General features: G+C 35.9%; 1 protein-coding gene across 1 annotated transcript in view; it reads left to right on the forward strand.

Moving 5' to 3' along the window:
- DCDC1 (doublecortin domain containing 1) overlaps positions 1–10,991 on the forward strand; it is a 51,022-nt gene extending 40,031 nt beyond the window's left edge. Inside the window, 2 exon segments of the mRNA XM_055282040.2 lie at positions 8,104–8,254; positions 10,748–10,991. Coding sequence (XP_055138015.2) covers positions 8,104–8,254; positions 10,748–10,875 — 279 coding nt within the window. The 3' untranslated portion in view covers positions 10,876–10,991.
- Positions 10,992–13,389: the final 2,398 nt, after the last annotated feature.

The following is a 13,389-nucleotide window of genomic DNA, read 5'->3' on the forward strand; positions in this document are numbered from 1 at the left end:
GGAAGGGTAGGGTTTGGATTTCACTGGGGGTGTCTGGCTATTGACACTGACTCCAAAGAAGCTCAGAGTTTCAGTGTTTGAGACTTTTGCTGGAAAAATGAGAAACAGAACACATTTCAAAGTGCTTCTCTATACCTTCTATAATGAAACCCCCAGATGGTATTTGAATCCCATCCAATGTGGACTTTCTCTCAACTGCTTTCACTGCTGTGGCTATTCTGGATGATTTAGCCATGTTCTTCCCACCCACTCTTTGAACATTGCTAGACTTACTCTCATCTCCAACTGTTGTCGGCTCATCAGTCATCAATGCACCAAGGTGGCTCTCTCTCCAGGGTTAGTGGCTTTTTCTGCAGGACCAGCATCTTTCTCTGATTTATGATTGCCTGTGCCCCTCCTTCTATGGTCCTGAAGCGTTTGTCTTCTCCCATTCCTGCAGCAGCTCTCTAATTCTACAGAATCTCAAAATGAGAGTGTTCTTCCTTGGCCTAGGAATGGTTCTGAATGCATGAGCAGAAGCTCACGGAATGAAAAAGAGGTCCTTCTGATTTGGATAGGCAAGTATCTCACGCCCACAGGGAGTGTGCAATAGTTCCATGATGCCCATGTGCCTCACCTGAGGAGACCTGGTCTATGAAAACAAAACTCAGAAAATAGACTGTGGGTGAGCAATTATTACAGAACAGTGTTTCTTCATCATGAACTTTGTTATTGCAAAAACATTTATAGTATACACTTTAAAGAGGATACTTGTGTAAATTTAGATACATTTGAAAAACAGAATTAAGAATGTCTCTGTTCTGTTTTGTTTTGTTTTTTGTTTGTTTCTTTTTGACACGGAGTTTTGCTTTTGTTGCCCAGGCTGGAGTGCAATGGCGCTATCTTAGCTCACTGAAACCTCTGCCTCCCGGGTTCAAGCGATTCTCCCGCCTCAGCCTCCCGAGTAGCTGAGATTACAGGCATGCACCACCACACCTGCCTAATTTTGTATTTTTAGTAGAGATGGGGTTTCTCCATGTTGGTCAGGCTGGTCTCGAACTCCCGACCTCAGGTGATCCACCTGCCTTGGCCTCCCAAAGTGCTGGGATTACAGGCGTGGGCCACTGCGCCCAGCCGAAGAATGTCTTTAAAGGTCATAATATGACTAGATATCTTAGAACCGAATTGTACTGAAAATGTCTATTTTTTTCTTCTTAACTCATCTGTATTTGTTACATTCGTTTAGAGCAGAATGTGACTTGGGCACTACATTTCCATGCACAAGCCTCACTGAGCTACTTTTTAAACAGCTTTACAAGATGCCTAGATAGGCTTGTAATTTTGCTCCTCTAAACAATCTTTTCTCTCTCTCTCTCTCTCTCTCTCTTCCTCTCTCTCTCTCTCCTCTCTCTCTCTCTTTCTTTCCTTCTTTCTTTCTGTTTTTGATGGAGTTTTGCTCTTGTTGCCCAGGCTGAAGTACAATGGCATGATCTCAGTTCACTGCAATCTCCACCTCCTGGTTCAAGTGATTCTCCTGCCTCCCAAGTAGCTGGTACTACAAGCTTGCACCACGACACCTGGCTAATTTTGTATTTATAGTAGAGATGAGGTTTCACCATGTTGGTCAGGCTGGTCTCGAACTCCTGACCTCAAGTGATTCACCTGCCTTGGCCTCCCAAAGTGTTGGGATTGCAGGTATGAGCGACCACACCTAGCCAAACAATACTTTTCTTTGAGAAATAAGCCCTGTGGAGAGTTACATTAAGTTGCTTCTGTTTAACATACTTATTTCTAGTGGACTAGTACATGCAGAATTGGCAACCACAGGGTATGGAAAGTTTAAAAAGTAGATCCTAGAAGAATAACAAATACCTTACTTCTAAACATCAAGGTATATTTCAGAACACTTCAATGCCAACATATTTCATCTACTAAGGAATCTGGCTTGAACACTTTAGACCTCAAAGTTAAGTTAGGCTACATACATCTTACAGCACATGCTACGTTGATCTGTTAAAAGAAGCCAATTTGAAACTAAAAAAGCATTACTAACCCTGCTTTAGTGCCTAAAGCATCACAGTGTCACAAGTAGAAGTTGAAAGACATCTTATCTTCCCCTTAAAGCAGTTGTTGTCATGCCTTACGTATATTTTTAATGTTAACCAAAATAAAGGAAAAAAGTCATTGAAAATATATTATCAGAAAGAATGAAGATAAAATATTGAACATGAATACAAGTCATTCTTCAGCCAGAGCTTAGTCTATTTCTTCCATGCATGATGTGTCATTATTCCTTCAAGGGGCTGGATTTCATCAGTTACAACACAGAAAATGCTTTATTTTTATATTGAAATTTTTTTTTTGCTAAATTTATTGACTTTATATATAAATAGATCTTAGGAGAAACCAAGTAAAATAACCATAGATTGAATTTATATTTTGCCTTTAAAGTATGTTTTAGTTAAATTATTTATATGTTTTTTTCTGTTTGTAAGTAGAAAACATGATCTCTATAGAATAGTGACATTTTAGTGGTAAAGAAAAATAGTAGAAATATGTCTTTGTGGGATCTTTTCAAACTACACAAATTTCTCTCAGATACCTATCTCTATATAGCTCCTCATTTTCCCCACTCCAGTCAGAAACTCAACTGCCATACCCTTTGGTTTCATTGGAGTAGGAAAAAAAATAGTGACTGCTATGGATTGAATTGTGCCCCAAAATTTATTTTGAAGGCACAAACCCCAGTGTGTCTATATTTGGAGATAAGGCTTTTAGTTGGTAATTAAGATTAAATGAGGTCTTAAGGATGGAACATTAATCCAACACAATTAGTGGCCTTATAAGAAGAGAAAGAGAGAGAGAGAGAGAGAGACCTCTTTCTCTCTGCCATGTCAGGACACAACAAGGAGATGCCTGTCTACAAGTTAGAAAGCGAGTCCTCACCAGGAGCTGAATCTGCTGGCACCTTGATCTTGGGACTCCAGAACGCAAGAAATAAATTCCCATTGTTTAAGCCACCCAGTCTGTGGCAGCCTGAGCAAACCAAAGTAGTGACTATTATTATAAAGAATTTAGAAAAATAATAAAACCATATGAATCTACCGTAATCTTTTTGAAAATAATCTCTATGAATTTTTTTATTATCTTAATAACATTTATTCTGTTTTCTAATTAGGAAACAGCATGTAGTCATTGTATTAAAATTAGAAAAAGGATAAAAGCACCAAGAAGGAAATGAAAATTACATCATCCACAGATAACCAGTTATTACAATTTTAGTGTATATATTGCTAAACAATGTTTTTTTGGCTTTGTGATCATAGTAGATCACATGTATATACAGTTTGCAAGCTGCTCTATTCACTTATTGCGACTTTTTCCCCATATAATTCAACATTCTTAAAAAACCATTATTTTCAATGGCATCATAACCTTCTATCAAATTGATGTATTATTTATTCATCCCATTTTCTATTATTTGTCAGTTTGATTATTCTTAATTTTTTGCTATTATGAAGAGTGCTGCAGTGAACATACTGATACATCAGTCTATATTTATTTTCTGATTATTTTCCTTAAACAAATTCCTAGAGAGATTGCTAGGTCATGTTAATAAACATGCCTAAGAATTTTGATACCTATCACCAAATTGTTTTCTAGGAATATTTCAGGAGTTTATACTCCTATAAGTAGATATTGAGAATTCTCATCCAACCACCTGTTGTATACATGAAGATGTCAACAGCACTGCAACAAAATCCAGTGATTTAAAAACATATTTACAAGTTCGACAGAAGAAAAATGTTATACCCATATTTCAATTTATATATTTTTAATTACTTGTTGAGGTGACTTTGATTTGTTTTGTGTTATCCCTTATTGGTTATCTCTGAGTTCCCTAAGTCTTTTGCTATTTTTCTATTATATATATTTTTCATATTGATAAAAGCTTTTTATTAAGTAGTAAGGGTATTACATGTAACTTTATTAGATTTATTGTAAGAAATTTCCAATTTACTATTGTGTCTATGGAGTTTTTTAATGTATAGAAAGTAATACATTTTATAAGTTTTTTCGTTGCTCTTAATGTTCAGATAGTCCTTTATCATTCTGAGGTCATGTAAAGATTCACCTGCTTTTTCATCTAATTTTTTTGCAGTTGTGGTTTTCTCTTACTTTTCCTTTTTTTTCCTTTTTCTGGTGTAAAATTTGAGTGAAGCTATTTTCTCTGCTTTGTTTGCTTAAAATTACCTCAGCTCTGTTCACTAATATTTTTTTCCCTCCCCTCTGAGTTGAAATACCAATGTTATGCTAAAATCATACATATACTAGCTTCTGCTTTCAAGTTATGTAAAGTATGTATTACTTTTTAAATTATATAGATTTATATTTTAATATCTGAAAGAAGTTGCTCATTGTTGCACTTTGTTGTCAGATTTTACTTGAATATTCTTGCCTGTTGATTTTTAAAGATGAATTTTGGAATTACAGTTCAACATCATAAAATCATCCTATAGGATTTTGACTGAAGTTGTATTAGACTATTAATTAATTTCCTAAGAATTTATACCTTTTACATTATTCATTTTCTACAACTAGGCTGTGGTATTCTTTTATTTATGTATTTTTTTACATATGCTAAAATATGCTTATTTTAGTATATGTAAAAAAGACTTACGTATACTTTTTTCTTGTCCATCAGCAAAATTTTATAGTTTTTGTTTTTTTTTTTTTACAAGGGTCTTAGATTTTTAAATAATTGTTATTTCTAGTTGATCTTTGTTTTGGGGATAGATTTTCCCCCACTGTATTTTCAAAATGCCTATTTTCAGTGAACATATAAACTATTAATGTTTTAACATTTATTTTGTATTTGGACACTTTGGTTTTATTTTCATTAATTTCTCATTTGATTCACCTAAGTTTTCTAAGAATGAAGTCATATTAAATTCACATGATGGTGATTTTGCTTACTCCTTTAAAGGAACTGTTTCTCTTATTCTGATTTTATGTTTTATTGCATTGCTTATAATCATAAAAAAATTCGTAACAACAGAAAGAGAAGAAAACATCTTTTATCTTCATGAATGAAAAGAAAGAAAGTCAAGTATATTGGCCCATGCCTGTAATCTCAACACTTTGGGAGGCTGAGCTGTGGGGATGGATTGAACCCAGGAGTTTGAGACCAGCCTGGGCAACATGGTGAAACCCTGTCTCTACAAAAACGAAAATTAGCCGGACGTGGTGGTGCATGCCTGTAGTCCCAGATTCTCGGGAGACCGAGGTGGAAGGATCACCTGAGCCTAGGGAAGTCGAGGCTTCATTACAAACCGTGATCACACCACAGGTGACAGAGTGAGACCCTGTCTCAAAAAAAAAAAAAAAAAAAAAAAGAGAAAGAATGCTTTGGTTTTCTTTTTCTTGCCCACCTCCTTTTTTGGTCGTTTCACATTTTTTTTTCTCTATGAAGACTTATTTTTAAAGTTGTAATTCATTGATTTTCTGATTACTTTTGTAGCAGGAGCATCATGTTCTGATAGTCTTAGTGCGTAACATTAGTGATTTTATATTATGACTTTCCCCATAGTCAAGAAATTGGATTCATTTCTTAATAATCGGAAATATTTGTGTGTGACATGTCTTCTGAGGTTTTGTATACTGGAGGACATCATTTGTTTCTTTTAACCATAAATTGTAACTTGGCTAGATATAGAATTCTTATGTTAAAATCTTTTCCCCTAAAAACTTCATAACTTCATAGATTTTGCTTCATTTTCTTTGGTGTTCAGTGTTACAGAAAACAAAGTGTAAATATAACTGAATTTTTCTCCCATGCTTGAAATCCACACTTTTTGCTTTGTAATATTTAAATCTTAGTCATATTGTTCATAAACTTTGCCTTATCAGCTTACTTTATCTGAAGACATAGATCTTTATTTGGAACAGGAAAGTTTTCTTTTATTTTTTGATAATTGCTTAAGGTTAATGTATTCTAGATTCTTCTCCAGTAACACCAATAATGTACAGGTTTAATATCTGATGTCTTGACATTATAAATGTTTAACTTTTCTCTCTCATACACTTTGTCTGTTTTCCTTTTTCTGTATCCTGTGAGATCTTCTCCACCTAGTCTGCCCTAATACTGATTTGAATTTCTGTAATATTGAGTCTTTTTACTTTCTTACCTTCTCCCCTCCTGTCATTCAGCCCTCTCTTCATCCTCACTTGAAACCCTATTTCTTCTCTTACTAGCAGCTATACAACTTTGGTTATTATATTTAACCTCTTTGTTCTCCATTTTTCTCATCAACAAAAGGTGGAAACTAATTATTTCCACAGAACAAAATTAGATTGTTCTTGAGAACTTTTAGAAAAATACCCAGTCCCTAGAAATGTGTCAATACGTTTTATTCAGTGTTACTGTTATCAGCAGCCTCAGCATCTCTCCTGTATCTGAGCAATACTCCTTTCCTTTAAGCTGTGGTTGTCCCGTTTCTGTGTGTATCTGTGTGCGTATTTATGGAAGTCATACTTTTTGAATTTGGGGGTAACACAACACAGATACTTTTGAAAATGTACTCCTGCTGTAAATCTTTTTCAAAATCTTCACCTTGAGTACAATGTACCCTTTTTTATGTTGTAGAATATTTTCATTAGCTTTACATTGTTGCTATTGTTGATTTTTCTATTTATATTTCCTTGTACAAGGAGAGATCTTTTGATAACAGACAGAACAGGTTAGTTCTCTTTGGTCACCCTAGACATCTACTTGGGAGCTGTCAGAATCCTCCCTCAATGGTAGGTGGTAGGATTGGTTTGTATGCAGAGTATTTAATCAAATTGCTTCTGACTGGATGGTATTTGGCAGGAGTAGGGCTGCATTTAACCAACATAGCACATGTATACATATGTAATAAACCTGCACGTTGTGCACATGTACCCTAGAACTTAAAGTATGATAAAATATATATAAATAAGTAAAAATAAAATAATTTAATAATCATTAAAAAAAAGACTACTCTCCTGTTGGTCCTGACTATCCTATTCTATAGAGGGGAATATATTTTTGGATGATTTGAATTATTATTAAATTCAATCCATTCGTCCCTTACTCAAAATACTGGGTGAAAAGCTATGCTTTTTGAATTGCATCACCCCATCACTCTTCTTGTCTTGGCTTATATTACTGATGCATTTGCCAGATGCAGGGTGTCATCACATGCCCAGCCCTGACCCCTGCCATTCTGCCTTGTTGTGAGTTGTAGCATCTAAACAGATCTATAAACAGAAGTATTGATGGTGATTTGGAGGGCTGATGTGGACTTGGCACCTGCATTTTGGGGGAAGAGGCTTTTGGCCCTCTAATAGGTGAAAGCCATACAGGCAGGTGTGTAGAAACCTCTCACTTTCTTCCTGCTTGCTTTTATTATTTTGTCTTAAAGTTTTATTTACATTTTAATGGAATTGCCCTCAAGGGTCTGGCAGCATGTTGACTAATCTTTCTAGTACCATTGACACTGTATCTCTACATGTGTTTTTATGAGTAAGTATTCAAGACAAATTGAGAGAAGTTTAATAAAGCCTCTCTAGGAGGCTTTAAAATGTATCAGTTGAAAACAAAAGACTTTTTAACCATAGAATCATAGAGCCAGTGAAGTCTTAGACCAAAATTTTCATTTTATCATTGAGAAGACTCTTTTGAAGCAAAGTTACCTGTCTGAAGTAACAAAGAGGCCAGAGCCTGGGTCTCCTCACCTTTTGTCATTCTAGTTCCTTGGTCACTAAAAAAAATTGTTTTTAGCTATTTTGAGAAGTCTAGATTTTCGATCCAGTTTTTATCATATTTAGGAATTTCTTAAATAGTGAGAAGCCTTCTTCCATGAAAAAATGTGGAACTACAAGGTAAGCTTCACTGGAGAGTCCTGAAGCTCCTCATTGTTTAAGCACTTTAGGGAACATTTGTATGCCCTTCTTCCCATCCCTTCTATACCTATGTCTAACAACTATCAGTGGGCAAATAACCAAACTGGGATCATAGTTCTCTTAGAAGAGTTGGTTCTTTGATACATGATCATATTGTGCCATTCCATATTCAAATGTGGCTGTCCCTTTGTGTCTCAGCTGTTGCAAGACTGCTCCTCTCGTCTCAAAATGACCCACCTAGCTAGAGCACTGTACACTCCCAATGCAGCGCCAATTCAGTCCTGGGACGACATAGAGCGAGATATGGTTATCTGTGTGTCTATGCGACATAGTTTCAAAACCCCAAAAGGTATGCGTGATAGTTTCTTTTCCATCAAGTCTTTGAAGAATTAAAGCATTCAATCTTCTCTTCGAAGAGCTTATATCCCATCACAATGATTTTTAATAATTATCCCCCCCAAGCATTTCTACTCCATGTAATGGAAGTTAAATTTATATATTTATGTGCTGGAACCTCGTGTTAACACTGTTTGCTCTGGAGAATTCAATCGCATTTCAGTTAATCTTGAACCTTATCCAGGGGGCTTATTTGCAGAAATACTGAGAGCCTCATTTGAAGGTATTCCCCTAGTATGAACCCTGAAGAAAGTGAAGCTCCACTGATTTCCTATTTTTCAAATTATTTAAAACTTAATGTTTTATTAATAGTAATTATATGGTTTACAGTTTCTTTTCTTTAGTAATAAGTGTTCTCTAGAGTTATTATATTTGTCTATTTGTTGGTAATTTTCTTCAATAAATGACAGAAATTGAAAAGGACATATATTTGTTATTGAATGAACTCAAGATCTTTATCCTATATATCCTGCTGAAGTTAAAGCCAGTGTTTGTAGGTAGGTATATATTAGCAAAGATGTAATTTTTGGGAGATTCTGAAGAACATTTTTATTACTCTAAAGGAAACTAAAAGATTAGATAATGAATTGTCTGGCATCCTATATTAGTAATAGTAGATATTTTCTTTTAAGAAGTCACCATAAAATTATTATTACTATGTTATATGTAATGTAGGCAAACCAAAAACTTCTAAAACAGTTGCAATTCTATCTTTACATTTAGCCCAGAAGGGACAAAAGGATAGAAATGGAGACCAAAAAGTCGGGAGACAGGATTTATTAGGATGCCTAGCACTGTTCTGAGGGAAGGCACAAATATTCCTCCTGCACCATCCTACGTTATGGATGAGGCACCAGTCCTTTTATTCTTTGTTTTCTGCTGTTCCCATCACCCATCACTACCCTTCCACCCGGCTTATGGTGACCCTCACTACATGGGTACTTAGAAGAACACACAAACGATGAGGTTCTTATTATCAGTAAGTATTAGTTAATAGCTTTCTGTATCCCCAAAGTATGTAGGTTATAAAATAAACATAAGCTAGGCTCCTTTTCTAAGAGTTTTCAACCTAATTAAAAATATGAACACATGTGAAATAATTACAGTACAATCGAATAGTGAGCAAACGTGTGCAGTAGGAGGTACCTTCCCAGACCTTTCATTATCTAAGCTTCGTCTTCCATATTCCTGGGATGGGTTTCTGTTGCCTGTACCACACCTTCCTTGCAGTATTGTGTTTGTTGAGCCTGTGTGAGAAAGAAAGCTAAATATGCTTCAGGCAAGCTAGCCAAAAGGGTATCCAACGACAGAGAGAGATATCGGCTGCCTTCCCAGAAACAAGCTTGTCAACAATAAAAACTGTGACTGGAAGAGAAAAAGTATTGGAAATGCAAATATTGCTCTTTCTACCATTTTCCTCCATGTTAGCTCTGTGTATCTTTGATAAAGCTATGGAGACAAATGTTCATTTTTGCATCTTCAATTCTATAAATACATAGATTACCATCGTATGAAAGTTTATTTCTTTCCTATGACAATATGTTCCCCACGTTACCTTCATGGTGAAAGAATTAGTGGTTTCCTCCTATTGTCTCAGTTCTTTCCAAAGAGCTATAGCTATATATATATATATATATATATATATATATATTCCAGGATATAGGAAATCTCTGATCGCAGAAAATCTGATTTAGTCATTCTTTAGAAACTTATTTTACTGTTGCCATTTTGTTTTTTTTTCTGAAATAAGTAATAATCGTTTATTAGAAATCTAAATATTCAGAATGCCTTAAAAAAGAAAAGATAGAAATGCAACTACATGCCTATACCCATTAAGGGACATTTACTTAATCATTCCACTCATGATGTTTCTGTGACCTACTGGCTTAAGTATGTAGGAAGAAAATAAAGCAGTCTGGGAGTTTCAAAACCAATCTATGATAACTTATTTTATGCACTATAATATCAAAAAACATTTAGTATGTGAAAGTCCTCAAAGAATCACATCGGGTTTTTAAAAAAATCAATTGGATTTTGCAAAACAAACCAGAAGCTGTTAGAATGGCTTCTTTCACACAAACCCCTGACAAAATTAAAAGAGTGTTTTATGCCATTTGCCATAAAATCTGAACACTGTTCTCACTGCTGATTTCTGTCTTTTCAGTGGGTACAATTTTTAGATCAGCCCTAGGTTAGCTTCCAATTCAGGCTTTGTAATAAACCTGGAAAGAAGTCCTCTCTAGCAACTTCCATTCTCTAGCAATCCAAAGACTATTAACATATCTGATGTGATAAGAAGTCAGAGTTGTAATGAGAGAGCCCAGGGTGGGAGCCAAGGATTTGTGAGGGGTCTTCAAGTTTTTCATCATCCTGGACTTTTAATTATTCTCTATAACATTGACTTGTCTCTCAACTTCTTTTTTTTTTTTTTTTTTTTTTTTAACAGAGTTAAAACAACTGATGGAGATCAGAGCAAATTATGCGAGAATCCGAAGGCAGCAGGGCCCTCAAGCCACAGACATTGTGGTGTCACCATCCATGAAGCTGCTGTCTCTGGCACATCTCCACCATTAACTCCTACCAGAACCATTGGATTTTCTGCTGTATTTTGCTGGTATAGCTATGTGCACATACTCATGTTTGTTATGACATTATGATTATTTATCTTTTATTTTCATGCAGTTCCCCCCTCTTTCTTTTCTGAGACAGGTTGTTGCTCTGTCGCCCAGGCTGGAGTGTAGTGGCATGATCACAGCTTACTGCAGCCTTGACCTCCCGGGGCTCACGTGATCCTCCCATCTCAGCCTCCCAAGTAAATGGGACTACAGTCACGCACCACTACGCCCGGCTAATATTTATATTTTTTGTAGAGATGGGGTTTTGCCTTGTTGCCCAGGCTGGTCTTGAACTCCTGAGCTCTAGCAATCCTCCCACCTTGACATCACAAAGTCCTGGGATTGTATGCATGAGCCACTGCACCCAGCGATTTTTTTAAAGGTTATTACCCCCTGCATTTTACATAAAGTGACATTTGATGCCTCATATTTGTTCCTGGAAAGGCAACAAAACTAGACAAAATAATGCCAGCAAAATAACTATCTTCGGTGTATTTTCTTCCAAGAAAAGAAGGAAACTACTAGTCTTTAGTGAAATATAATTTCACAGGATCAAATAGCTTATGTAAAATAATTTTTATATATAATTGAACATTCCATAAAACATTCCATATATGGAATATGATAATACAAAAAGACTGACCACTAAACACTAAATTTGACCCTAGCTGACATTTTCTGGCTCAGCCACAATATTTTCCAAACTTCTGTATTAAAATCCTTAATATACTGAATACAAATGAAATGGCTGGTGGCCACCAAATGCCACACAAATCAATGCTTTCTTCTCCAATTTCTCATCAGTTTCACCTGTAGTAACAATCCAGGACCTTTTACGGGGTACAGTTAGATTCTGTTCATGAGAGTAAAGCTTGGCAATTCCCAATATATGCCCAGTGATCAAAAGTCATAGACTGTGTCCTCAATTCAAAAACTTAGGGAAAGGATATATGCACTATTTCAAAGAAAAATCATGGAAGGTTTCTTTTTAAAAAAGAAATCAAGGGAGATCCCTAGCAGTCTTAGGTATTAATCCTACAGGAAGGGAAGAATTTACAAGAAGAAGAAAGAAACATTAAAAAAAAAATAGCAGTGACAAATCAGAGTTTAGTTTCTGCTTTTGTGAAAAATTTCCAGAGAAATGCTCTTCTTCCCTGTCTTCATCTGAAAACCACTCACAACTCTGTATGAATATAAATTGCACTCTGGCTAGGTGTGTACAGAATGGCTCAGCTGGGCTCACTTCTCAATCCTCCACTTTAATGTGATGCAGGAAGGCAGTATATCATTTCTACTGAAGGGGGCTCTTGGTAATCGCTGCAAAAGGCCTAGTATTTACTCCCAGTCTGCAAATCAGTAGGGCTGCATGAATAAATTCCTGCTGCCTCCGACACCACTAAAAGCAAAGCACATTGAGGTGAAATTTCACATGTTACATCAACAGCAATTTGCCCTTTTACAGACATTTTCTGTATGTGTTGTGTGATGTTAGAGATGTGAAGGTATTCCAGTGCAGCTGTGTGCCATATAGGAGAAAAAGATTGCATGTGACTTCTGTTTTGTCTTGTCTTTTTTTTTTTTAAGCAAGAAAGTCAAAACAAGAAGGTTAAGAAACGTGCTCCCCGTTGGAAAGGGAGCCAAGAGGACTCTGGCAAGTTGGGCCTCTCCCTAGAATGACTCAATCACAATCCTTCTATAGACAATTTTTTGTTTTCATTCCTTGAAAACAAAGACATCTCTCAAGGTGCAAAAGTACCTATCACTTTCCTCCCAGGGAAAAGTTGATTTGCTATGAAAATGGCATAATTTCACCCTGGATCAAATGCGCAAATTCTTGTGAAGTCGTCACTGTTGCATGTGAATACGCCTGAAGCGAAAATTGGTAATATCACACAACGCTGTATCAAGAATCAGGAGACATAAGGCAAAAGTCTTAACTGAACTTTTCTATTACTAGTAAATGGGATTTTAGATGTAATGTAACAGTCATCAACACATCACATTTTACCAGCAAGGCAGCGACACTTACTTCGTAGACGACAGCTAGCCCTGGGTATCTTGGTAGTTCATAGCCACTTTTAGCTTAGACTAAAAACAGCCCTGCTCTTTCCTTACTCTTGACCTTCCTCTTGGGTTGGCTGAAAGGTGGACTGGGGAACAGTTTCTCTACCTTCAGCAACGACTGTAGGATAAGACCATTGCAAATCTGTTCAGCCATTCTAGGCTTTTAATAAATGCAGTAATTTCCTTTGGGAACATGTTTATCAAATTTGAATCAGCCTCATATATGTAAGTCAGATTTCAGTATTTTTCTATCAACTGAAAATGATTTATTATTAAATACTAAAGCAACCATCCCTAAGTCCATGGCCTACTCCAAAAATTTATTTCCTGCTGGTTCACAAACACCCTTAAGGTGATCCAGATGTTAATCAACAGTGTAGAAGCATTTGGGATTTTCCTCAGGAGAACT

Source organism: Symphalangus syndactylus, chromosome 6 (assembly GCF_028878055.3).
Source record: "Symphalangus syndactylus isolate Jambi chromosome 6, NHGRI_mSymSyn1-v2.1_pri, whole genome shotgun sequence".
Lineage (NCBI taxonomy): Eukaryota > Metazoa > Chordata > Mammalia > Primates > Hylobatidae > Symphalangus > Symphalangus syndactylus.